This window comes from Artemia franciscana, chromosome 9 (assembly GCF_032884065.1).
Source record: "Artemia franciscana chromosome 9, ASM3288406v1, whole genome shotgun sequence".
In the NCBI taxonomy this organism is placed as follows: Eukaryota; Metazoa; Arthropoda; class Branchiopoda; order Anostraca; family Artemiidae; genus Artemia; species Artemia franciscana.
In genome coordinates, this window is record NC_088871.1 from 17420036 (window position 1) to 17445280 (window position 25245).

The 25245-nt window shown below is 34.3% G+C and overlaps 2 protein-coding genes across 2 annotated transcripts in view; both read left to right on the top strand.

Annotated features, from left to right (window-relative positions):
* LOC136031532 (dmX-like protein 1) overlaps positions 1-14976 on the top strand; it is a 158981-nt gene extending 144005 nt beyond the window's left edge. The window contains 5 exon segments of the mRNA XM_065711202.1: positions 923-1030; positions 2261-2506; positions 4787-4946; positions 7034-7519; positions 14689-14976. Of these exon segments, the coding sequence (XP_065567274.1) occupies positions 923-1030; positions 2261-2506; positions 4787-4946; positions 7034-7519; positions 14689-14720 (1032 nt within the window). The 3' untranslated portion in view covers positions 14721-14976.
* LOC136031074 (uncharacterized) overlaps positions 1-25245 on the top strand; it is a 217251-nt gene that overhangs the window by 176703 nt on the left and 15303 nt on the right. The window lies entirely within an intron of this gene.

Here is a 25245-nt window from a genome sequence, read left to right on the forward strand (position 1 = left end):
TAGCCTTAATAATGGCTATTAATTTATTCTCTAGTCTACACAAAGTATTTGGCCTGTCGTAAAATCGGACAGCAAGAAGTCTGCGGAACCTCCAGTTGAATGAAGGCTATGTGCAAGCCTGGGCCCATCTTGTTCATTACATGGTTTTCCGCAATTGATGGCTTTCTTGACACTGCGATTTGCTATCAACAAGAATCAACGTCCTGCAAAATCAACCTCAAGATTATTACCTCCGACTTATTATATATTCAGACATGCCAATAATATACTACAATGGCAAGACAACCCATTATAAATAACACGGTTAGAATGAGTTTATTCTGCTAATAAAGACACCAAAACAAACTAAACTCTAAAAAACTATTTATTAATCAACATCCAGTGCAATTCTTTATCGTTTAATAGGCTACAATTTTATCAAGAGGTGCCATTCCTGAAGGCCACTGCAGTGTGGTTTGTAGTAACAGTTCTGGTTAGATAAACTCGTGAAAGGCTCAGCCGGACACCACTATCTGGCCATACAAGCAGGGTTTTTCTTCCGGGAATAGGGGCAAAGGAAGAAGCTTATTACAGAGTGGAAACCCCAAACCATCTCATAAGGTCGGAACAGCTGACACCTTTTATACTCAGCTGAAAAGATCACTCAGATTATCTAACACAATTTTTCTTTAAACAACTATACCGAAGAAAAATCTAGCACCATCCCCGTCCGTGAGAACCAACAGCCAAAGTGGGCTTTAAAAATCCAAATGGGCAAGGGCCTTGGGTCTCTTTATAAATCCCTTCGGCGCGTGACCGTTCTGTGTATTTCAGTCATATCATGGTCATATTACTGCGTATTTTGGTCATATTAACTATGTATCGTCCATAGGCTCTTTATTGTGTATGACTCTAACAAGTTACGATTGTTCCCTTCTTGTAGGTATGTCTAGATCGATTAGAAGACTTTCAGATGGCAATAATGATATGTCGACTATTCGAAGGAGATCTTGATTCCTTTCCGCAATCATATATTGATCTGCTAAAGCAGGTAATTATCTATCCAATCAGCTTCTGCTAAAGGCTTAGAAGGTTTAGACTAGAGTAAAACGCTACAAGTCAAGAAAAACAAAATTAAATTGATCGTAGGTTCTAAAGCAAAGGTAGCTATGCCTAGTTATTCCTATGTGTACGGCTCTGTTAATATTTTGATGACATTCCATCAAGATGGTCACTGCAGCAAGAAAAAGAAGTTATTAAGAGATTGTATATTCTACCTCATTTTTTAGAAACCATTAAATATATTTCATAGAAAGCATGAAAATATATTCAATTTGCCAAAAGATCTACAGGGGCGACGGGTTTGAAGGGTAGCTACTACATTATTTGCTTGCATTTATTGTTTTGGGTTTGGATTATTGTACAAAAATAAAGCACGTCTACAGTACGTTTGGTAAAAGTGTATTTTCCGGTTTTTTATTGTGTGTGTTATTTTTGGAGAATTTTGCAAAAAAACCAAACATATTCTGGAGAGACTGGGGACACTCTATAATTTATGTTCATCATAATTGCTCAGAGTAAAAATAAATACTAAAAGCCGACACAATATGTATTGAATAACCAAGAATAAGTAGGGTCCTCATTCTTTAATATTCGAATAAAACGACAGATGTATGCAAACCTGTACAAGAGAATATTCTATAGAAATGAGATGTAAGTAAATTGCAAATTAAAGAAAATAAAACCAATTAAAACAAATAAATAACTATATTTTATCAAATGGAGCTCATCAGAGATATTTCATCAATTCGAATGGGTCTATGTGCTGTTTTTTTGCCGTTTCTTTCAAGTATACAGTCAAAGTGTTAACCAAGGTTATCAATCAACCCCAAGGTTTTCTTGAGCCCATGATATTATTCTTGCTGTGTTGTATGTATCTGCGTAATGTACTATATTTTCTTACCCACTGCAATCCCTATGTGGGAATGCATGTTCCCTGATTTACTGTGCCATTATTGTGTAAAACTATCTTTTTCTTATATAAAAGCTGGTAAGTGAAAGGAGAGAATCGTGTTGGATTTATTTCGAGGACAATGTAATAATAAAACCCATGTTTAAGAGGATTCCTCCGCCCCATTCTTCCGCGTATCCAAAACCTTGTTCTTATTCCCTTTGATAGGAATTTTAATCGACACAAAGATATACGTATTGCCATACTATTTGTTTCTTATCTCTTGTAATTCTTATCCTTTATTTTTTATCCTATCCTTATTCCTTTTAGAGAGTCATTGGTGACGTAGTTGAAAAGAAGTCTCTAGATCCCTTTTTGAGTTCAATGGCATATTGGCTAATTAAGGACTACTCTTTGAGCTTAAATACACTTTTGGAAGTTTCAAGTGAATCTGATGCCAAAGTTGTCAAAGACTTCAATTGCGAAACTGCACCCGCTGTTTTTAATTATTACATATTCCTCAGGTCGCACCCTCCACTTGTTAAACATCAAACAGTTGCATCTAATGGAGCAAAGGTAGGAAATTTTTTTTCTCTTTGTCACATAATAAACCTGGTTAAGTCTTGCATGTATATTCGTTTTAATTGTTTTCACGCTTGTATGTCAACACCGTTAGCACATCCAACGCAGAGGAAGGTTGGCAGAAGTGCTTAAGCCCCCTAGAATAGGCTTATATAGAAGAATTCTAGTCAAAAGAATGAATAATTTCCCAACCTCCTAATAATGTCCAAAGTTCGTGAAAAATGTGGTTCAGCCGCACTTACTAGGGCTATACCGAAAAATGTAAAGATGGATAGGCCACATTTTATAGATGAATGGAGGCTTTCTATTAAGCAGTCTGAGACCATAAGGAAAGCAGGGCGTCTGTGAATGAGGTGAGATGAGTTTGTAAGAAAGGTTATAAAACAAAAAAAACAACTTCATAGAAGGGAGTAAGGAGTGAAGAGAGAAGCATGGAAAAAGATTATGAAATAGCACAAATTCTTATCGATTTGGATAAACGGATTTGGTGAGCCTCTCATCTATCATGGTCCTCTTTGCTGATATATCTTGAACACTAAAATTCTACTGCAGTTAGTTGTTAATCGTACCACTAGTAGTAGTAAAATTCGGCAGCACCGAACATATGCGTTATAGAGCGCTCCGATATCATTTTCGAGTCAAATCGGAGGCAAGTGATGTTAAATGTACAAAGTGGTTACAGTGAATTGTGTACAGTTTTGCTAACACATTAGGTTTGCATTTACCCTTAATAAAAAGGATATAAACAAAATTGTTTTTCCACAGTTTAGAGGCCTTAAAGGAAAATCGTCGATTTGAAACTAGCACGCCCGTGGCTTCTCAAGATCTGTAAAACTACCAGATGTGTGTTTATTATTATGTCATTAGTGTAGTAGTATATGCATTTGTGTGTGTTAATAATTCCCATAAATTTCCTAAATTTTTCATATTCTATGCCTTTTTTGATACGGATCTAAGTCAACCTTCGTTCAACTCAATTCATTTAACCGAACTGTCGTTCAACTCATCGCCCGTTTAACTCAACCATATTTAACTCAACAACCATGTAACTCAAACCCCCATGCAATGAACCCTCATGTAACTCAACAACCCCGTTTAATTCAATGTCATTTAACTCAAACCCCCTTTAATTCAACTCCTGTGTGACTCAACACTCATTCAAATTGGTCTATGGATAAGTCTGAACTAGCACTGATTCAAGCTCAAAATTTGCTTCTCACTTTGCTTGCAGTCTCCAACTTATATTGCAATACCTTGAACTTAAGGTCAGATCTGAGGCTTTATTGATTCTGCAAGGTTTAAGCTTTAAGGGAAATCAAGGTTTTTGTGGTAAAGCTTTTGGCGGTCAATTCGTCGGAGTTTCAATTATTTTGCCAGCTGAAAAAAAAATGCCATTCGATTTACATCCAACGCTCTTTCCCAGTATAATCGCCAAGTACGTAATTGCGCCCCAGCTCTTTAATCCGTCCCTTCCGGTATTTTATGACAGCTTTCAAATTACTTCGAATTCTAATATTAAGATGTACCGAAATAATAGCTATCATTCCTGAGTCGGGAATTAATTTTTTGAATCAAAAGTTTTTTCTAACGTGTTTTGAGATTTTTGATCACAAGGCGCCATGGATTGCTCCATGGTCCATTGCTATTGTTTTTTCAGAAGGAGAGAGAGGGGAAAATAGTTTTGCATTAAAACAACATGAAAAAAAAATTATCCAAGAATTAATGTATAAACACCCCTTCATTCGAGTCGACTTTTATCACTCCCGACAAAACTGGCTGAATTACATTTTCTAGTTATATTGTGGATTAAGAGGGTTGAGATGAATTGAGGTTGAGTTGGCTGGCCGTTGGGTTAAACGGGGGTTGATTTGTAACAATGAAAAAGTCTCACAAAGATTACAATTACTGGGGGGGGGGGAGTTGCTGCTTTCAACGTGTTCATTCTTCGGCCAAAATTTCTACTTTTGCTGATTTCATCATGCTGGATTTCACAAACGTCTTCTGAGGAAGCTTTCATCGGATAGTCTTAATAGAAAGTGCACCTCGTTCTTTTAAGACAGTATCAGTTTGCAGGTATTTTGATGAGCTCTTAAATTAAGCGTAATGGAGAGGTTTTTATTTAGTGACCATCACTAATAATTCAGTCAATTGCTAAGGCAATCTATAATTGATCCTCAGATTTGTAGAATAATTTAACTTATACAACAAGCTCTCTAACATCATTTTTTAAATGCTTCATTGTAATGCCTTATAAAACCTATCTTCTCTTTTTAGATTTCATTTGGAGTTGGGACTTCCTCTTTAGAACGCAGGCTCTACTTTACAACGGCACATGCGCATTTCAAGGCTGGTTGCCCTGTTTTGGCCCTTGAAGTATTGTCTAAACTCCCAGAACGAATTTCCGATGACATAAACAAAACAATAGAGAGCGAACGTAAGCTTTACTTTGTCCGTTTTGGTGGGCATATGCAAAATGTATGGTTTGCGCTGTCGGGTCCAAGACTGTTGAAAGTGTTGGCCATTTTGTCTTTCTTATTTTATAACGCATGAAAGTTCTTAAGCCGAACTGGCCAGACATGACAATAAACAACAAAGAGAGATAAAACTCCACAAAAAAAACCTTAAACGAGACTACGGCCAGTAGAGAGGAAAGACTAAAATAACGCGGATATTTCGCCTGTATCCAAACTAGGCGTCCTCAGCACAAGATAAAAAGAAAAAACACTAAACTAAAAACAAATAAAACCACCACCAATAATAATAAATACAATTGTCGCTAATAATCCACGTAGGGAAAAGAAGCTATTAGAGTTACTTCAATGAGAACATCAAAGCAACTGAGTTGCTTTGATGTTCTCATTGAAGTAACTTTGTTGTTTATTTTTATTTATCTTTGTTGTTTATTTTATAACGCATTCCCTGTAAAATGGTTTCCACGTAACTCACGTAACTCAAAAGTTTTTTACTGTTTTAAAAAGTAGAGTTGAGAGAAAGAGTGGAACTTTAGCGTAAATAGCGGGGCGTTGAGGGGGGAACAGCCCCTTTAATATACGGAGTGATTTCTGTTCGTTTTAAATTTTAATGTCGCTCCTTACTTTCAGTTAAAAATTTTTTTTTTTTTTAATTTCATTCATGAAATTATTTTCACTGTATATCTACAGTGAATTCAGTGAATTCACTAGAGTGTGTATTCATTTTCATTTAAGAAAGTTTTAAAACAAGAGAATCCAATTTTGAGCTGAAAAGTACCTAAAATATTAAGGAAAAAATTTGACCTGAGCAAATGTGGCGAAACAAGAAGTACAGAACATTTTTCAATTTTGCCGTTAACTAGGCTCACATTTTTACTTGATGATACGGTTCCAAAGGCAGTATATTTGGAAAAATATTAATATGGAACATATTATGAAGTGCGATGGATCCATATTTTTCTCGTTTTCCTTATGTAAAAACGAGCACAGATTAATTGAAGAAAATATCTGCTCAAAGTGAAGAGCAAATTTGACACCTAAAATGAACTTAATATTTAAATGATATTAAAAAAAAATTAAGTGATAATATTTAAATTAAACTTAAAATGATACTTAAATGACACTTAATATTTCGTAGGTTTAAACCGATTGGCTATCCTGCAATTTTCGCTTGATGTAATTTTGGCCATATTCAGGCTAAAATATCTGCTTTGCAATACAACACGGTTCATGATGGAACAGAATGATACGTTGTATTTGCTTTATCTTATTTACTAGTTAAAAAGATCACTAGAATTTTAGATTCTGTGGAAATATGCCTTTCACTGATTTTTTTTTGTAAGTGCAAAGATTGGTCTGTACAGTCACACCTTAAAAACAAGCAGCCGCAGTAATTCTTGCAATGGAAATGTAAAAAAAAAATTTCTTTATAGATAGATTTGAAAATTCCGCTCTATATTACTCGCAAATTTTGAGTTTGTTAAATTTTTTCAAGATCGTACCATTTTGGAAGTGGAATCCAACTTTTTTTCGACTGATTAATGTAACAACTTTTGATTGGTAATTTTAAACTGAGTTAATTTTACATAGTTGTAATTATAATAAGTCGATTTTTTCACCCATATTTCGTAATAAGATTTGAGTTTCTGTTGCTCTGGACAAGGATCAATGGCGTCAGTTCGCAATTATTGGTGGGGGGAGGGCAATTTTCTTATAATTTGGAGGGAGGGGAAATTTTGGTTGGTTTTCACCAAAAAGGGCATTTTTCAATGAAAATACCAAAAAAAAGCATTTTTCAAAATGTAACGGGGGAGCAAACAATTTAGCCAGTGTCTCCCTAATTGATACCTCTTACAAGGGTTGCTCTGTGCTTACCTTTAATTACTTTGAACGTCATGATTAAAGGTAGAATTTCTGATTTCTCTCAGCATACCTGACAGCTCCATGGAACATAGTTTGATATACAGAAATGTGTGTTCGGGATGCATTGTAATCTTTAGTATCTTTGTTCCTTTGGTTTTATCTTGTTTCACTGTCTTTCCTTTTATAGCAAAAACTCCTGAAGAGAAAGAAGCAGTGTTATCAAATGGTATAACTGAAGAAGAGATTGACTGGTCCACCCCTTTGTCCCTCAATACCAGATACAAGCTACCCGACAAATCGTCCGCTTTTGATTGGTCAACACCAGCTGTGGATCTGGATTTTGATTGGTCAAAACCAAGCAACAATACAAGTGAGAGTCTGAAACTCGATTGGAAGATTGATTGTGACACAGAAGACGATGAAAGATTGAGTGAAGTAGATGGTCCGGCGGCTCCAAAAGAAAAGGAAGGTCCGCTGGATATAATGGGACAACAAGTTAAATTCATTGTTTGTCTGAAGATTCTCATGGAAGAAATTTCGACGTTATCTACGGGCTACGAAGTCGATGGAGGACAACTGAGACTTCAACTCTATATTTGGCTTGAAAAGGAGGTGGATGCCCTACGTCAGTTATGCAGTTACGGAACTGATACTAACAGTATAAACTATAAAGGTATTACAACGCTTTTGTAAACAAGGGATAAATAACACCATACTCAGTTTCTTCTCCCTTAATTTATATTACATGTTCCACTGTTAATTTTTTCTTTTCCGTAGTGGCGTCTCGATGAACATGGTTGCCCCCATAGGGGCAAGTAGGTAAAGAACAAACTATAGCCCATAGTAATCGAGAATTTAAAAATGTGTTGCTTTTTTTATAAACTGTCAAATGAGGAAGAATTGCCGCTTGAAGCTATTTTAGAGATGATAGCAATTATCTCGATTAATCTGAAAGATAAAAGTTAATTGCAAATGGAAATTTGTGGGAATTTCGAAAAATAGCCTAAAACCCCACAAAATGGTGCCGGATTGAACCATTGGAATTGCCATAGCCGTAAACCCCATCTGGAAGAATTACAGCCACCCATCTCGACAAACAAGGATGATGATTTTTTCACATAAAGATTAAAAGCAAACGAGTGTATATGAATTTATGTCTGGGGTGGGGTAAATGTTAAACAAAAAAAAAACTTACCATGTGGGGGAATTACAAGTATAAGAAATTGTGGGAAATCTGAAAAATGATTTTAGATTTTGGATAGAGGCTAAGTTTGACAGGCTCTAATCCTTCAACCCTATTTACATGACTAGTTAATCCCTAAAGGGTTGACTGTTTTTGATGTGCTTAAATTAAAGTTAGCTGTTTTTTCCAAATGTGTGGTTTGCATGAATACATCTATTTAGTTAATCCTTTTTTAGCTTATCCAGTTAAGTGAACCCATGAAGCTGGTATAATATTTTTCCTTAGACCTTACTAAAATTGTGATTATGTCACTTCTTATACGAAATAGAGACAATGGTAGACATACTGAATACAAAATTAAAAAGTAATGAGGAACACCATTCTTCCTTTTCACTATGCCAAAACAAAAAGTGAAGTGGAATGGAGACTTACTCCGAAGAGAGGGATCAAAACAAATTTCAGCGAATTATTCGTCTATATAACCCGTAGTTGTCTTCAGCAAAATAGAAGAAACACTACAAAAAACAATATAAAATCTAACTCCTCTTTCCTTAAAGTTTCTCGTTTTACAAGGTTTTATCTCATTTAAAATATTTTTTCTCTCAGTTTGACATTTCAAGAACAATATGTTTTTTCTTACCGTAAATTCCTATTTTCCTTATTGTATTTCTAGCTGAGCTCACCGCTCAACTCGCTAATCAACCTCTTCCAGATTCTCTAAAGTAAGCTTTTGAACCTGTTTATTCTTATATGTCTCATTCGTTAGACTTTTCAAACAGGTGAAGATCTTAAATATGTCTTACCTTAGTTATATGATATTTCAGTTGCATCCTCCTTTTATCTTTTTTTTAAATTACCGAATATTTTCTTTTATTAGAAATTTATTGTTTCTTTATATTTTAAATTTTCTATTAATATTTTCAGTTTACCAGAATTATTCTGCCTCTAGCTATAATAGTGAATATATATATATATATATATATATATATATATATATATATATATATATATATATATATATATATATATATATAATATATATATATATATATATATTTATATATATATATATATATATATAATTATATATATATATATATATATATATATATATATATATATATATATATATATATATATATATATATATATATATATATATATATATATATCTTATTAGTATTAGTTATCTAATTAATATCTATCAGTTATAATTACTTTTCAAATAATTACAACATAGACATTATGGATAACCATTCAATAGCAAATATCTACATAAGTCCACTCCTCTAGTCCTAATTCAGTTGACTAGTATATTTAAAATTAACTAGCAGCTTAAACATTAGGATCAGACCCATATTATTTTGCTTACGCCTATTGTAGGCTACTCTTTCATTATAATGTGTTGCGAGAGCAACACTTTGGTTTTGTCCTGTTTTTTTTTTCCTATGCCGCCGATCTCGGCTTATTCCTGGAAACTAGTAAAGGTCTAACCTGTGCGGTTTTTACGGAAAGTGTGGACCGCAGGCCGGATTTATGACTATGGCATTACATTTTGGAAACCTCCGCAGAACTCTTGCCTGGGGTCAAAAAGGATGGTTTTTTCTTGTCCACGAGCCAGAGACAATGGTGTGCAATGTGAAGTGGAGCTATATAGCCTATGTCAGCGAGAAGTATCTGAAGTTGTGCAGCCTAGCTTTCGTTTCATCAAACCATGTTTCTGCTTTCGAATGGAAAGCTCCGTTCTAGCAGGCAAGCAGAGAGGCACCACTTTCAAATTGAAGATGAACTAAAATCTACAAGTTTTAAATATATGCGGCAGTTACCCGGCCCCATAGCCAATATATCTCCTTTAAGTGATAAATAGAAAAATTTACAGAAACGAAAAAGCGGCATTTTCCCACGGGTCCGAAGTACTGTCTTGATTTCAGCTGGGTTTATCATTTGTTTTTTTCGGAGTTGGGATTGAGGTAGAGAAATGTTATAAGATGTACCTCTTTAACTTTAAAAGTTCTGTCATTGCTAAAGAAATTGGAGCTTATCCTTTGCTCCTTTCTAAGTGGTGACGTTAAAAATTAGCCTACGGCAAAAAAAAAATCAACTTTTGAACTAAGACAGATCGAATTTTTTTTCGACGGCAATCGATAGCTCTTGATGAGCAGATCAAAATATATTCTATCCGTTTTTGGGTAAAAAAATTTCTTCATGAGATATACTAGTTTGAAAGTTTCAATATCTACAAAAATGTGGAATTTTGTATTTTTTGCCGGAAGACAGATCACGGATGCGTGTTTATTTGTTTGTTTTGTTGTTGTTGTTTTTTTCCAGGGGTGATCGTATCGACCCATTGGTCCTAGAATGTTGCAAGAGGCCTCATTCTAACGGAAATTAAAAGTTCTAGGGCCCTTTTTAAGTGACCAAAGAGAGAGAGAGAGAGAGAGAGAGAGAGAGAGAGAGAGAGAGAGAGAGAGAGAGGAGAAGAGAGAGAGAGAGAGAGAGAGAGAGAGAGAGAGAGAGAGAGAGAGAGAGAGAGAGAGAGAGAGAGAGAGAGAGAGAGAGAGAGAGAGAAGGAGAGATCGGTATATTTAAAAACTATCGTAGCATAGAGCTAAATTCAGTTTTTTCACAAAAATCATACATTTAAACAAAAATCACACACTACAACTCAGCATTAAAAACTGATGTGAAAAAAGGCACAAATGAGTTTGCGTATCGATTGGTTCGTACTTTAGGGGGTACAAGTTTATTTCGTAATCGAGTTCAGCTATTGGGAGGGGCTGGTTCAGGTAGTAGTGATCGGTGGCTCTTATTGGCTAGGATGAATTTTCCAAATTGGTGAATAAGGTGTTCCAGCCGGACTTTAAGTGGAGATAAATTTAATTTAGCGAGGGCTTGATCGTAGGGTATACCACGGTCTCGGAGTATAATCCTTGTTGCTCTTTTCTGGACGAACTCTATGTCGCGTAATAGGTACGCTGTGCTGATAGCAGATGGACCCCACACCGGGCACGCGTACTCGAGCAACGGGCGAACATAACAAGTGTAGACATGGAGAAGGCTTTTAGTATCACACCCAAAACGCCTCATTTTGGTAAGTGTCTGAAACTTACTTCAGAAGGCATGGAGGGGAGGGGGGGTCACCATTTCTTATCTTAGTTTCCGCTCGTTCTTAGGTTGACCTTATTATTTCTACTCGTGTGGGGTTTCATTTAGCTACTGATAGTGTTTTATGGTAGTTGTATCCGTGGAAATTTTTGACTTCATTTCTGCTCATTTTTTGGTTTAATTAAGCTCTTTAATTTTCTTCAAAAAGGTTATTTTGAAGGAAAATTTTTTTGATGAATTCTATTCGTGATAAAAACCCCGAGGGGGTTTCATATAAGCATATAAAGAAAAAAATCAATCATCAACTGTTACTAAAATCCATTTTTGCATTTTTTTAAGATTTGGCAAAATTTCTTTTGGCAGTTTTTCAAGATTTGGCCAAATTTCTCCTTATTTACTTACAGTACCATGAATATTTTAATTACATAGGCTAGAGTTTAAACTGACAAAAAAGGTAAATAAAAGGTAAATAAAAGGTAAATATACCACACCAATATATTTAAGTGACTAGTGCTATGTACGAGAATAATACTGGTGCAATTAAAGTAGGAAATAAGGCCAACAGCTGGTTTTGCATTTAATCAGGATCTAAGCAGGGTTGTGTTGTATCCTCCTTTATGTAGATTATTTTGATGTACCTTGTCTTAAGGAGCCCAGGAAAGGCAATGGGAGAACCAGAGAATCAAATGGGGAGGAAAAATTCTCCTGGACTTAGATTATGGACTCTGGAAAGCGGATGAAAACTTACTAGATTTTTTTCAGAAAAATTACCTACGGATTATTCTGGGTATCTGTCTGACTAACCGTATTTCAAACAGTAGGTTGTACGAAAAATGTGGTTCAATGCTACCTTTTAGGGCTATAATAAAAGAAAATTACTTCAAAGACCATACTGCCTTTCCATGACTGAAGTATAACAGTTGAAAATAGGGATGAAGCCTTTTAATCGACAGTGAACAGATATAAATTTTTAACTGGATATTTTGAACACATATACAGTGTTCATCATCAGCAGTAACACTAAAACACATCAGTAAAAACAAACGAAATCTCATCTCACCTAAGAGCTATGACGTCTGCCCACCTGATATGTCAGATAAATCTAATGAACCAGAACCGAAAAGGTCAAATTTTGAGGAAGACATATGGTTGACGTAATTTCAGGATGGAATTATGGGGAGGAGAAATTAAAAGGTATTTTAGAACATCTTAATTTTTTGGGAGGTGATTTCAAATTTACAATAACATTGGAAGAGGATATGAAACTTCTATTTCTGGATGTTCTTCTGTTAAAAGATGAAAATAGTCTGGATTTTAAAATATATAGAAAACCTACTAACAATAATAGATTTTTGTCGTTCTTCTCCTGTCATGTTCGCCAAGTAAAAAATGTTTTAATCATCTCCTTAACTGACCGCATTTTTAGAATTTGTTCTCCAAAATTCATTGAGGAAAAATTATTGTTATTAAAAGAAATTTTCTTAAGTAACCATTATCCAGGCTGGTTAATTGACCAGACTTTTTCAAAAAGAAGGAAATTTTTTTTTAGAATTTTCTAACGATATTCCAGAAACAGTAGAAAAGAAAGATGTTTTTTGTTTTTTACCTTATGTTCCAAGGCTGAGGGGAAAACTTAAAAGAATTCTACAAAATGATGGTTTAAAGGCAGCTTTAAGAGGAAGTAATACTTTGGCTAGCCAATATGTCTTATTTGAGTCAATAAATAGAAAAAATTACAGAATAAGAAAAGTGGGGACCGAAAGTACTTCCATCTATTATTTCTACCCATTTCTGTTCGTGATTTCAGCTGAGTTTATCATTCGTTTTTTTTGCACTTGGGATTACGGTAGGGAATTGGTATCAGATGTACCTCTTAAAATTTAACTCTCAAAATTAAAAAAGTTCTCTCATTGCTAAAAAAATTTGACTTTATCCTTTGCTTCTTTCTGAGTGGGGACGTTAGAAACTTGGCCTATGGCAAGAAAGTCACCTTTTGAACTAAGACAGATAGATTGTTTTGTTCGACGGCAGTCGATAGCTCTTGATGAGCGGATCAAACTACGTGTCATTTGTTTTTTGGTAGAAAAATTTCTTCATGAGATATACCAGTTTGAAAGTTGGGTTGACAACTCCAATAGTAAGGTACACATTGAAACCAAAAATAGGACAATACGGAAATGGATTCAAATATACCTCTTAAACTTTAGAAGTTCTCCCATTGCTAAAGAAATTAGAGCTTATCCTTTGCTCCTTTCTTAGTGATTATATAATAAGGCTGTTGGAGTTGAAACAACTCTTAAAAGCCTGGGGACAAGGATTTTAAGTTATATTTGGGGGGAGGGCGGTATCAGGATTTTTATTGAGGCAATGGCTGGATAAATTTTAAAAAAGCCTCAATTTATTAGAAATTGAAAATTCTATTTTCCTTTAAGATTCAGAAGAGATTTTAAGGCATTTAGTCCCCCCTTTCCATCAAATTAATCTGGTCGAAATTGTGAGAAAGCCATTTTGATTAAAATAGTCGCAAGAACATGTAAAAATGCCTCCAGGATTGACCTTCCCCCACCCAGAGCTCAGGGCAAGGGTTGCAATTATATCCCAAGGGTATATATGGTTTTCACGGACTGAGTGGTCGTTATAAACTACGAATGGGGCTCATTTGATAAGACATTTGGAGTTCTAGTGTCTTTTTTCCTATTAAAAACCGATTGAACAGTAAAAGATCCAACTTGCCACGCCAATCATTTCCCAAAATGCATCCAACCAAAATTTTTAGGTAACCCTCTTGTTCTGTATTGCTGAAAAGTCCAATGATTATGTCTTTGGGGATATCACCCGTCTCCACAGCTTTCAGGGCTAAGGCTCAAAGTTTGGCAATCCGTCCTCTATTGTTTACATATAATATATGTTGTTGAGAAAGGTTGGAATGCTTGACCTTTAATTTCTCAAAAGACAACCGGCAATCAGGTGAACTTTTCAGAGAATGTGCAGGGATGTGCTACACAAAATCAAGGCACAAGTATCTGAGGATACGTTTAGGAGAAAGCTGAAATAAATCAAGACATACAATGCGCATATAGATTTCCGACACAGGAGTACCAGCAATATTTTCTGAACGGCATAGCTTATTATAATAAAACATTTTGGGTATCATGACGGGGACGTTCAACTAACCAATAAACAACATATACCTTCTACTATTTCTATGAATTTTGATACTACGGCTTTTACTACTAATGCTACTTATACAATATCATTACTGCTATTACTATTATATTATTACTATTAAGGCTAAGTGTATAAAGGTAAAAATTTGAAAAAATTCAGACAATTTTTCGATTTTAGTAAGAATATGAATATGTAGGTTATCAAATGGTTACATTGGTTTTGTCATAGCACCGGCTAACTGTATTAAGTTCAATGTTTCATTGGTTTATGGGAGGTATGTCAAACTATTCATAAGATAATATTTTGATACTATTGCTGCCACTAGTGCTAGTTCTATCACTGTTAATAATACTGCTACTGTAATTACTATTAAAGCTATCTTTAAGGGCACGAAGGTGAAATTCTCTGGGAATATTAAGGAGGAAAGGTGAACAGACCTCTCAAAGCCTGAAGCCGTCAATTGCTTATTGGTACTAGTGGTACTAGTGAAGCGATCAGATTGCTTACTGGTACTAGTGGAAACAACATCAACAGCAATCATTGGAACTCTGTTATGATCTAAGCTGGTTTTTTCATCGTTGGAGGGGTGTTCTACATCTCCCCAGGACTGAACCGCCTCCAGAAGAAGGCCAGATGCATTTAGTTTTGACATCGAGTCAAGAAAAGGAGAAATTGGCCGAAAATATATATATATATATATATATATATATATATATATATATATATATATATATATATATATATATATATATATATATATATATATAACAACAAAAATAGTGGTCCAAAAAAGGAACCAGTCAACGTTTTCTTCATTAAAGTATAAAAAAAGATAAATGAAAGAGCTATATATTTTTCAAACTCTAAGGCAACGTCTTATTTAATTTAACAACAAATTCCAGACTATTATTCGGTTAAATGCTTGGTCACATTCTTCAGAATGGATAACGTCCAGTTTTCTTAAAAAAAACGAAGCAACAATAGGGTTAGTCGACCTCTATCATTTTGCTTCCTTTAGTGAGTTCGTCCTGAATCCTTTCCTCAAACGCGGAAGGCATTCCTGTTGTCAATTCCCTTAAATCAGGAATACAAAGAAACTAAGCTCCCTTTTGCCTAACAGTTTCCTTTGTTGTACAATGAGAATCCTAAAAGGTGCCTGAAATAACACGCAAAAATTGTTTAAATTAGTTGTCAGTTCTGCTGTAATATTTTACATAGAATTATTTCAACCTCTTGCCACCATTCGATTGTTTTTCAATCGTGTTTGCACCCTTTGTTTCAAATCATGTTTAAGATTTGCAAGTTTTTGTTTTTTTTTCTTATTGAAGGCATTTATTTCTTTTAGCTAGTAAAGACAAAATTTTTATGTTTTTCAAATATGAATATAAATAAAAACCAATACCGACAGCTATTTTTAAAAGCAACATATCTTAAGGCAATACAACTTAATGCACGTACTATTGGGCTTACAAATTTTGCATCAACTAGATGTAAGAAACAGCAAAAAAAACATTGAACAAAGAGGATTTAAAAATAGATAAACTTACACTATAGCTCAAATTTACCTGGGCTGTTGAAAAAGGTTTGTCAAAATTTCAAGTTGAGAAATGGCTATACTACCTTCTATCAAAAGTTCTAATTGGATTTCTGTACGTGGTTAATATTACAAATGAACTAAGAGGAAGTCTTTATTTAGATTTGCAGTTTAAGGAACGGTTGATATTTTGTTATAGTAAAGTTACAGTAAATGATGCATTTTCTTGTCGTTAATTCTGCCAAGGATGATACACATTTGGCTGCATACATAATCGTGGATCGATGTGATCTCTAACTTCTGCCTTGATATTTTTTTAAGCAGGGAGTGATAACAATATTTAAATAACAATAATTTCTCCTCAATGAATTTTGGAGAACAAATTCTAAAAATGCAGTCAGGTAAGGAGATGATTAAACCAATTTTTACTTGGCGAGCATGACAGGAGAAGAACGACAAAAATATATTATTGTTAGTAGGTTTTCGGTAAATTTTAAAATCCTGACTATTTACATTTTTTAACGAAGAACATCCAGAAATGGAAGTTTTATATCCTCTTCTAATTTAATTGTAAATTTTAAATCACCTCCCTAAAAATTAAGATGTTCTAAAAAACCTTTTAATTCCTCCTCCCCATAATTCCATACTGAAATTATGTCATCCATATAACTCCCTCACAATTTGTGTTTTAAAAAATATGAATCTAACACTACAAAACATTTTCTACAAAACAATTTTCAATACTACAGCGGATGCAAATCTACTTAACCTTTTCGGTTGTGGTTCATTAGATTTATCTGACGTATATGGTGGGCAGAGGTCATAGCTCTTAGGTGAGATGAGATTTCGTTTGTTTTTATTGATGTGTTTTAGTGTTACTGCTGATTAAAAGGTTTCATCCCTATTTTGAACTGTTATACTTTAGTCATGGAAAGGCAGTTTGGTCTTTGAAGTTATTTTCTTTCATGATAGCCCTAAAAAGTAGGATTTAACCACATTTTTCGTACAACCTACTGTTTGAAATACGGTTAGTCGGACAGATACCCAGAATAATCCGTAGGTAATTTCTCTGGAAAACATCTAGTAAGTTTTCATCCGCTTTCCGGAGCACCCATACTTCAGAGCCATATTTGACCATTTTCATCACTGCATTCAATATTATAATCTTGATTTGCAGACTTATCTTCTTATTCCTCCAAACTTTTTTTTTAACTATGAAAAAACACCCTGAGACTTGGCGATCCTGCTTTTAACATCTTCACCACTCCCGCCGTCTTTACTAATAATACTACGAAGGTAATTGAAGCTGCCCACCTGATCAATCTTTTCGTTACCCGACGTCAGCTTTTCATCTTCACTTAACCTTAGTGACTTAGTCTTCTTAACATTAATTTTCAAACCTATTCTAGCACTCTGAACTCTTAAAGCACTTTCATTTAATATGCTTAAATCATCAGTATAATCTAAGTCCAGGAGAATTTTCCCTCCCCATTTGATTCTCTGGTCTCCCATTGCCTTTCATGGGCTCCTTAAGACAAAGTGCATAAAAATAATCGACATAAAGGAGGATACAACACAACCCTGCTTAACTCCTGATTTAATGCAAAACCAGCTGTTAGCCTCATTTCATACTTTAACCGCAGTAGTATTATTCTCGTACATAGCACTAGTTACTTTAATATATTTTTCTGGTATATTTAACTTTTATTTACCTTTTTTTTCAGGTTAAACTCTAGCCTATGTAATTAAAATATTTGTGGTACCGTAAGTAAATAAGAGAAATTTGGCCAAATCTTAAAAAACTACGAAAATGGATTTTAGTAACAGTTGATCTAAAAACACGAACAGAATTAATCTAAAACATTTCCTACAAAATAACCTTTTTGAAGAAAATTAAAGGGCTAAATTAAACCAAAAAGTGAGCAGAAATGAAGTCAAATAATTTCCACAGATATAACTACCACAATACACTTATCAGTAACTAAATGAAACCCCACACGAGTAGAAATAATAAGGTCAACCTAAGAACGAGCGGAAACTAAGATATTAAGTGCTCACCCCCTCCTTCCCCTCCATGCCTTCTGAAGTACGTTTTAATCTGACGTTATTTTCATTGGGTTTCAGTTTCCTTCTCAATATACCTGCATGGTGCAAGATTGAATTTTAAAATTAAGGTTAATTGAAATAATAGTTACCGTTCCTGAAACGGCTACAATTGAAATTTTTTCTCACTAAACATTTTCAACAGCGCATTTTTTAATATTTAGTTCGCTACTCGCCGTGGATCATTCTCTACTAGGTATTAGCTAATTCTTCAACCATGATAAGACACATACAAAGGTAAATTTTAAGTTGGAAAGGGCGGTATTTCCTCGAGGATGGGGGTAAAATCCACAGGGTAAATTTCCCTGGGAGAAGGTAAGTTTCCAAGAGAATTTGACAGTTGAAATTTTATATGGGAGGAGGAGATTTCCCATCTTGCTTTGAAAACTGATCATAGATTAAATTCAAAAAAGATCAATTTTTTAAACATAAATTTAAAAGCAACTTTAAAACTCGAATAGAACAAAAATTTCCCCTGTGTGAGGGATGCTGGCTGTTCCTTACTCATTCCTCGCTCTATGCATTAAAGTTTGACTTGTGTCAAACTCCTTTGAGAAAGACAAATCCTTCAAGAAAGGCGGGTCAAACCCGAATTGAATGAAAAATATTTTAAAAGACTAGGTTATTTTGTGGGAAAAGAGTTTAGATTAAATCTGTAAGTGAGTGGATGGGGGGAGGGAGTTATTTAAGTATTGTCCTCCATGCAAAGTCTTGAGGTTTTTTTTTAATCTTACATGTAATTGCACCTTGCGTAACTTGCATCCCTGGTCCTGGGGAGTATGTTAACCCTGTAGATATTTTTTTTTTTACTTCTGAACGATTTTAAACTAAATGGCCATTTTCACTGCTTTGATTAAACACCATAAGAAAAAGAAAGTGTTGGGGGGCCGGTCACCCACTTATCATTTTTGATACTTAAAAAGAGTATTAGAGCTGTTTGATCCCAGTTAAAAAAAATTTCTTCAAGCACATATATATTCAGTAGCACTGGAAAAAATATATAAATTAAAAAAAAACTTCACTATAAAATATAAAGAAATGGGCTTTTTCAAATATTGGGCTGCTACAAAACAAAATAAAATGAAAGCAGTTATTTTTTAAAAAGGGTCTTTCAAAAGCTTAAGGTAGAAGATATTCTATTGAAAAGACAATCTTTATCTAAAAATACTACGTTATGCGAGTAAAATGTAGTAAGACTCTAATAGACGAAAAAAGGTTTATTTTTTGGCTACTACGACGTAAATTTCCTGTGCAATCTAACAAAGTAAACAGAACTTGCAAGTTGAGGAAATGCTTTCAGAAAGATCCTGTAAGTGATGCTGGAAAATTCAAGACCCTAATTTAACGAAAATGCCAATGCATTGCATAAGTAAAATTAAAACTACCTTTTGTTTCCTTGAATTTGTCCTTATTTGAAGTGCCATCTTTATTAAATCTTAAATAAAATAACAAATACTCATTAAGAAAGAAAGGAACATAAAATAATAAAGAAGTCAGCGTGGTCTATTGTCGGATGTAGTATGATAGGCTAGTTCAGGTAGTCTGGCCTTAAATTCTTTGCTTATTCTTGAATTTTTTTTTCTATCATTTATAAAACAAGCTGGCCTAATCCCCTTAAAGATAGATCAGCCAGTATGATTTTTGTTGCAAGGATTGTTGAGATAGGCTAGCCTTTGCCAGCTTAGGTTACATATAGAAGTTTCAGGATCTGTTTAAAAATCCTTACTATTTTGTTTCAAAGTAACGGTTTACTGTTATGACTAATGAAAATAAGAAAATAATTTAAATGTATCCTTGCTTAGCATTGGTAATTCAGTCCCTATTTAGGACATGATTCATAGGCTATGGGTTTAGATTTCAATCCTGCTTTTTAAGGAAATAATGAAAAAGTATTAGATGGACTAGGGCTATTGTATGGATGAAGGATGACATATTGCCAAAGAATGTTCTTTGTGGTCAACTGTCTAGGTTTGATAAAAAAAAAAACATCTCATCTGGGACAAGAAGATTTTGTAAATAAACAATGTAGCCTATAATTGCACATTGTTATTTTATATCAATGTTATATGAAATATTTAAGAGAAATGGAAACTTACATAAAAGTAGCTTACTGACTCCAATTAGAATTTACTGAGAGGAGAGGATTTTTTTTTTTTGACAGATAGGCTACTTAACATAGTCAAGAGAAATTTTGCACAAAGGAGGAAGGGATTTCTAGGCATTATTTAAAATTTGACCAGATTTCAAATTAAAAAAAAGTTTTTCCCACTGAAAATAAGAGCTAACATTAAAACTTATGAAATGAATTTAAAGTTATCTGCTTATAAAGGCAAGTTCCTCCTAGTAATTAGCAGGAGTAAATTCACCTTGAAGGTGGAAAGGGTTTCCACATTTGAAATATATTGACAAATCTGGTAATATATTGACAAATTTGGCAATGAATATAAATAGAAATAAGAGTCCAATTCAAAGCCTACAAGGGCCTCCTGCAATCTGCCTCAACTCTTATGCAAGTGAACTTGCAATTATACACCAAGAGATTTGGGCCAGAAACAAAAAATTCAACTGTCTGTAATTGACTACAAAAGTGCAGTGAACATGGGATAGATGGGAATCTGTTGATTTTTGAATTTAAAAAAAAAGGGAATAGTTGTGGGAAAAGTCAAAGTCATGGCCAATTGTAGAAAAAAGCCAAGACAGATTGTCCAGCCCAGTCAAGGTTAATTTTACCCCTTTGATGGCTGTTGTTACTGTCTCCCATTTATGCTCCATGCAAACGTGTCCCTTCACAATGCCAAACTAGAGTCGTACCGGTTGGAGGTTCTCGCTGGGGAACAATCACAGGTTGACTACAAGTTGACTTGCATGAAAATTTTCCTCTCATGCATATCACTCCACAATGCTGAACTAGAGTCCACCCTCTCATGCTAATTCACGGTGGGTTGGGTTCAACCTGTTGAAGGTTCTAACAGGTTCATTCATGGTGGGGGAAGCAATATATTGACAAATTTGAAATATATTGACAAATTTGGCAATGAATATAAATCGAAATAAGAGTCCAATTCAAAGCCTACAATGGGCCTCCTGCAATCTGCCTCAACTCTTATGCAAGTGAACTTGCAATTATACACCAAGAGATTTGGGCCAGAAACAAAAAATTCAACTGTCTGTAATTGACTACAAAAAGTGCAGTGAACATGGGCTAGATGGGAACCCCATATGAGAATGAGTATATTGTTGGTATGTGTGAAGCCGATGGTTACTACCACTTGAGCAATGGTCTAACCATTGATGGCTTTAAGGATTTGTGCTTTAATTTAATTTTGAATTTAAAAAAAAGGGAATAGTTGTGGGAAAAGTCAAAGTCATGGCCAATTGTAGAAAAAAGCCAAGACAGATTGTCCAGCCCAGTCAAGGTTAATTTTACCTTTTCCTGTGAGTTTCTTAAGTATTGCTCTTCTTGCAAAGTCTTAAAAACTTTTTTTAAATCTTATATTTAAAAGAGTGTTAGAGCTGTCAATTTCAAGTTGAAAAAATATCTTCTGGCAGTCAAATATTCAGTAGCACTGGAAAAAAAAATTAGGTACTTATTGGTTATATAATAAACACTATAAAATTTCAATGCAAGAAACTGGTCAAGTAACTTGTTGATAGTGTTGATCATTTGGATGGCAAAGATGAGATGGGATAATAACTGTTTAGTTTGCTTTGACTAGTGATAAAAAATAGTGTCTCACCATGGATGTTCAAGTTAAGATTTGGGATTTGCCAGGGACCAAAGAACAGGCCATTATATTTCTCCAGGGTAAGGGGTTGTTGTCCCCCAAAAAAATGTGTCAATGGACACTATGACTTTGTACTCCTGTGAGAAGCTACATTATTTGAAGTGAAACACTAGGTCATGTTTCAAAGTTGTCAATTTGCATGTCAATGTGTGGTTTTCTAAAAGTAGAATACCATTTGCTGCTATAGTTCTTTCATTTATTTCTGGGTTAATGAATGGTTGTCTTTGGCCTTGTTTTCCTAATAAAGTATAAAAATTTTCTCATATTTTGTTTTAGTTCATTAGCTTTATCAAAAGTTTGGGCCATATATTTGCACATTAGGGAGGGTGGGGGCTGGTAAAGCATACCATATATGAAATACAGCAATGATTAGTTTTTGCATTGCATATATGCTATGCTTTACCCCACCTCCCTTCTTAAGTATTATATATTCATCACATTTTGTTTCATTTCATTAGCATTTATCAAACTTCACTTTCCAAGGGTCTGTTATTTAATTGATAAGTACCCATAATTGTATAAATAAAAAAAAAAAACACTAGAAAATTTAAAAAATGGCTTTTTCAAACATTGGGCTGCTGCTAAACAAAATGAAACAAAAACATTTTTTTTTAAATAGGTTTTGCAGAAAGCTTAAGGTAAAAGATATTCTATTGAAAAGACAGTCTTTATTTAGAAAAACTACATGATGTGAGTAAAAAATAGTCCAGGCTCCAAGAGACAAAAAAAGGTATATTTTTAGATACTGTAATGTAAATTATCCATGCAATCTAACAAAGCAAATAGATCCTGCCAGTTGAAATGTTTAGAGAGAATTCCTATAAGATATGCTTAAAAATTAAAGACCCTAATTTATTGAAAAAGCTAATGCATTGTATAAGCAAAATTAAAACAACCTTTTATTTCTCTTGAATTGGCCTGATTTGCAGTGCCATCTATATTAATTCTTAAATAACTAAAGAACTTCTCATTGAGAAAGAAAGGAACATACTATAATAAAGAAGTCGGTATGGCTGATTATCAGATGTAGCATGATCTATGCTAACTCCTGGTAGCCTGGCCTTAAATTTTTGGATTTTTTTTAATCATTTTTTAAAATAAACTGGCCTAATCCCTTTCAAGATAGATAAGCCATTATAGTTTTCAATTTAGAGATTGTTGAGATACCTATGAAATATAAGAGATTGTTGAGATACATTCTCTGAGGGCAACCTATCTTCTATACATAATAATGATAGATATGTTACATATAGAAGTTTTAGGATCTGTTTAAAAATCCTTAATATTTTGTTTTCAAAGCTACATTTTTCTGTTATGACTAATGAAAATAATAGCCAAATTACTGTGTTTCAGTCATATTCAACTGATTAGGTTTTCTTCACAAGATAGTTTTAAAAAACAAATTTTTAAACGTTTGGATACTGGGCAATATTTTCATTTTTAGGGCCACCTTAAAGGCTCTATATGTAATTTCCTTCTGAAGTAATTATTGAATTATTAAATTTTAAAACAGGTATTAAGTAATATAGGCTATTCATTTTTATTCTAGCTATATAATGGTGGAAACTACATATTTACCAGGTGAGTAGCTTAATTAAAATGTTTCTTTGCTAAACATTGGTAACTGTCCCTATTGTGGACATAATACATATAGGTGTATATTTAAATCCTGCTTTTTAAGGCTATAATGGAAAAGTATAAGATGGCCTAGGGCTTGTTGCATCAACAAAGGATGACATATTGCCAAACCTTGTCCTTTTTTGTCAACTGTTTAGGTTTAATAGTCTCATCTGTGATGAGAAGATGTTGTAAGTAAAGATTTAAAAGAAATGGGAACTTCCTAAAAAGTAGCATACTGACTCAAATTAGAATTTACTGAGAGGAGGGGGTTCTTTTTTTTGTGGCAGAAGCTTTACATAGACATTTTCTATGAAGGAGGATGCTTTTTCTAACGGATGCTGTTAGATTTTATAGATTTAATATCAATGTTTTACAAAAGACAAAGCATTTATGCCTCTTGCTTTCATTTATATTGTCTTGATTTTTGAGAAAAATATTTTCAACTTTTTGTCCATTTTAAAAACAGGTTTGTATTTTGTTGATATTCAGTAGCCTGTAGTTTTTTGCTGCATATGGCTGAATCCGGGAACATAATGGAGGGGGGGGGGTCAGATGCATTATCAGAACTGTAAATAAAGTCTTTTGAGTGAGGTGGTTAACAACCACCTAAATCCAGGTAATCAGCAAACTCAAGGTGCATTTTGAATGTCATGTTGTCCTGGAAAAGATGACAACTGATAACAGCTCACAGTTTTCATCACAAGAATTCAAAATATTTACATCATGCTGGGACATTGAAAATGTTGCATCAAGTCTACAATACCCTCAGATAAATGGCCTCAGTAAGAATGTTGTCTAAACAGCCAAGTGCATCATGGCAAAGGCATTGGATAGCAGGACAGACCCATACATGATGTTGCTAGAATTCCAGAACACCCCAGTTAACATAGCATATTCACCAGCTCAAGTGTTGATTAGTAGTCTGATGCACTCAGTATTACCAGTTCTACCACAAGCCCTACACCCCAAACTGTTTGATAGGTCATTATGGAATCAGGAAGGAAAGCTCAGCTGAAGCAGAAAACTGCATACAAACAAGTACAGTAACAAAGCTCAACCCAAACCAGAAAGTATGGGTAAAACTTTCTGAGGCCTCAAAATGGGAAAATAAAGCCCCCAAATCCTACAACCTCTCCCTCAAAAGCAGGGGCACCTTCAGACAAAATAGGAGGGGTATAAGACCTCAGTATGATTTTGCCTCATCCACAACATATGATGGCCAACAAATCAGCACTAATGACACCATACCACCCATGGGGCAATCATTTCAGGTAAACAAACCTCAATCAAGCTTATTGCAGAAGGTGACAGGAATAGTGCACTGCTGCAAGTTCAAGTCAGCCTCATCTATTGGGGATGAGTGTAGTACATCATGGTCAACAAGGTTAGAAATAGTATGATGATTTGGGTTTTTAGCAGAGACATGTCTCCAGAAAAACTTTGGGTTTAACTTGATGTCAGAAGCTAATTTTTCCTCATAAGGAGATTTCAGTTTTTGGACAGAATCTGTTACACAATTCCATGCTGCCTTATAAGTTGACAGAGTCTCCTGGTTTCTCCTCTTCATATACTGTTTCCAAGCTCTAGATTTTCGGTTAATCAGCTTCTCAACTTCCTTAGTCAGGAGGGGAAGTGTTTCAGGCTGTTTTCAAAAAATAACCCTGGAGTGTTTCTTTTCAAGAGCAAGGAGAGTTTTTTTTTTAATTTAACCAAGATCCATTGATTTAACCAGTGATAAGTATTGACCAGTTTGCAGATGAAAGTTCTTGCTGTATTGCCTCATAGTTGGTGAAAGTCTGAGGACGAAATTTAAGGTCGAGGACGATTATTTAGGGACAACACAGACAGAATAACTAGGCGGTTGCTACTAGCAATTGGCGGTAAATAATCATTTTGAATGA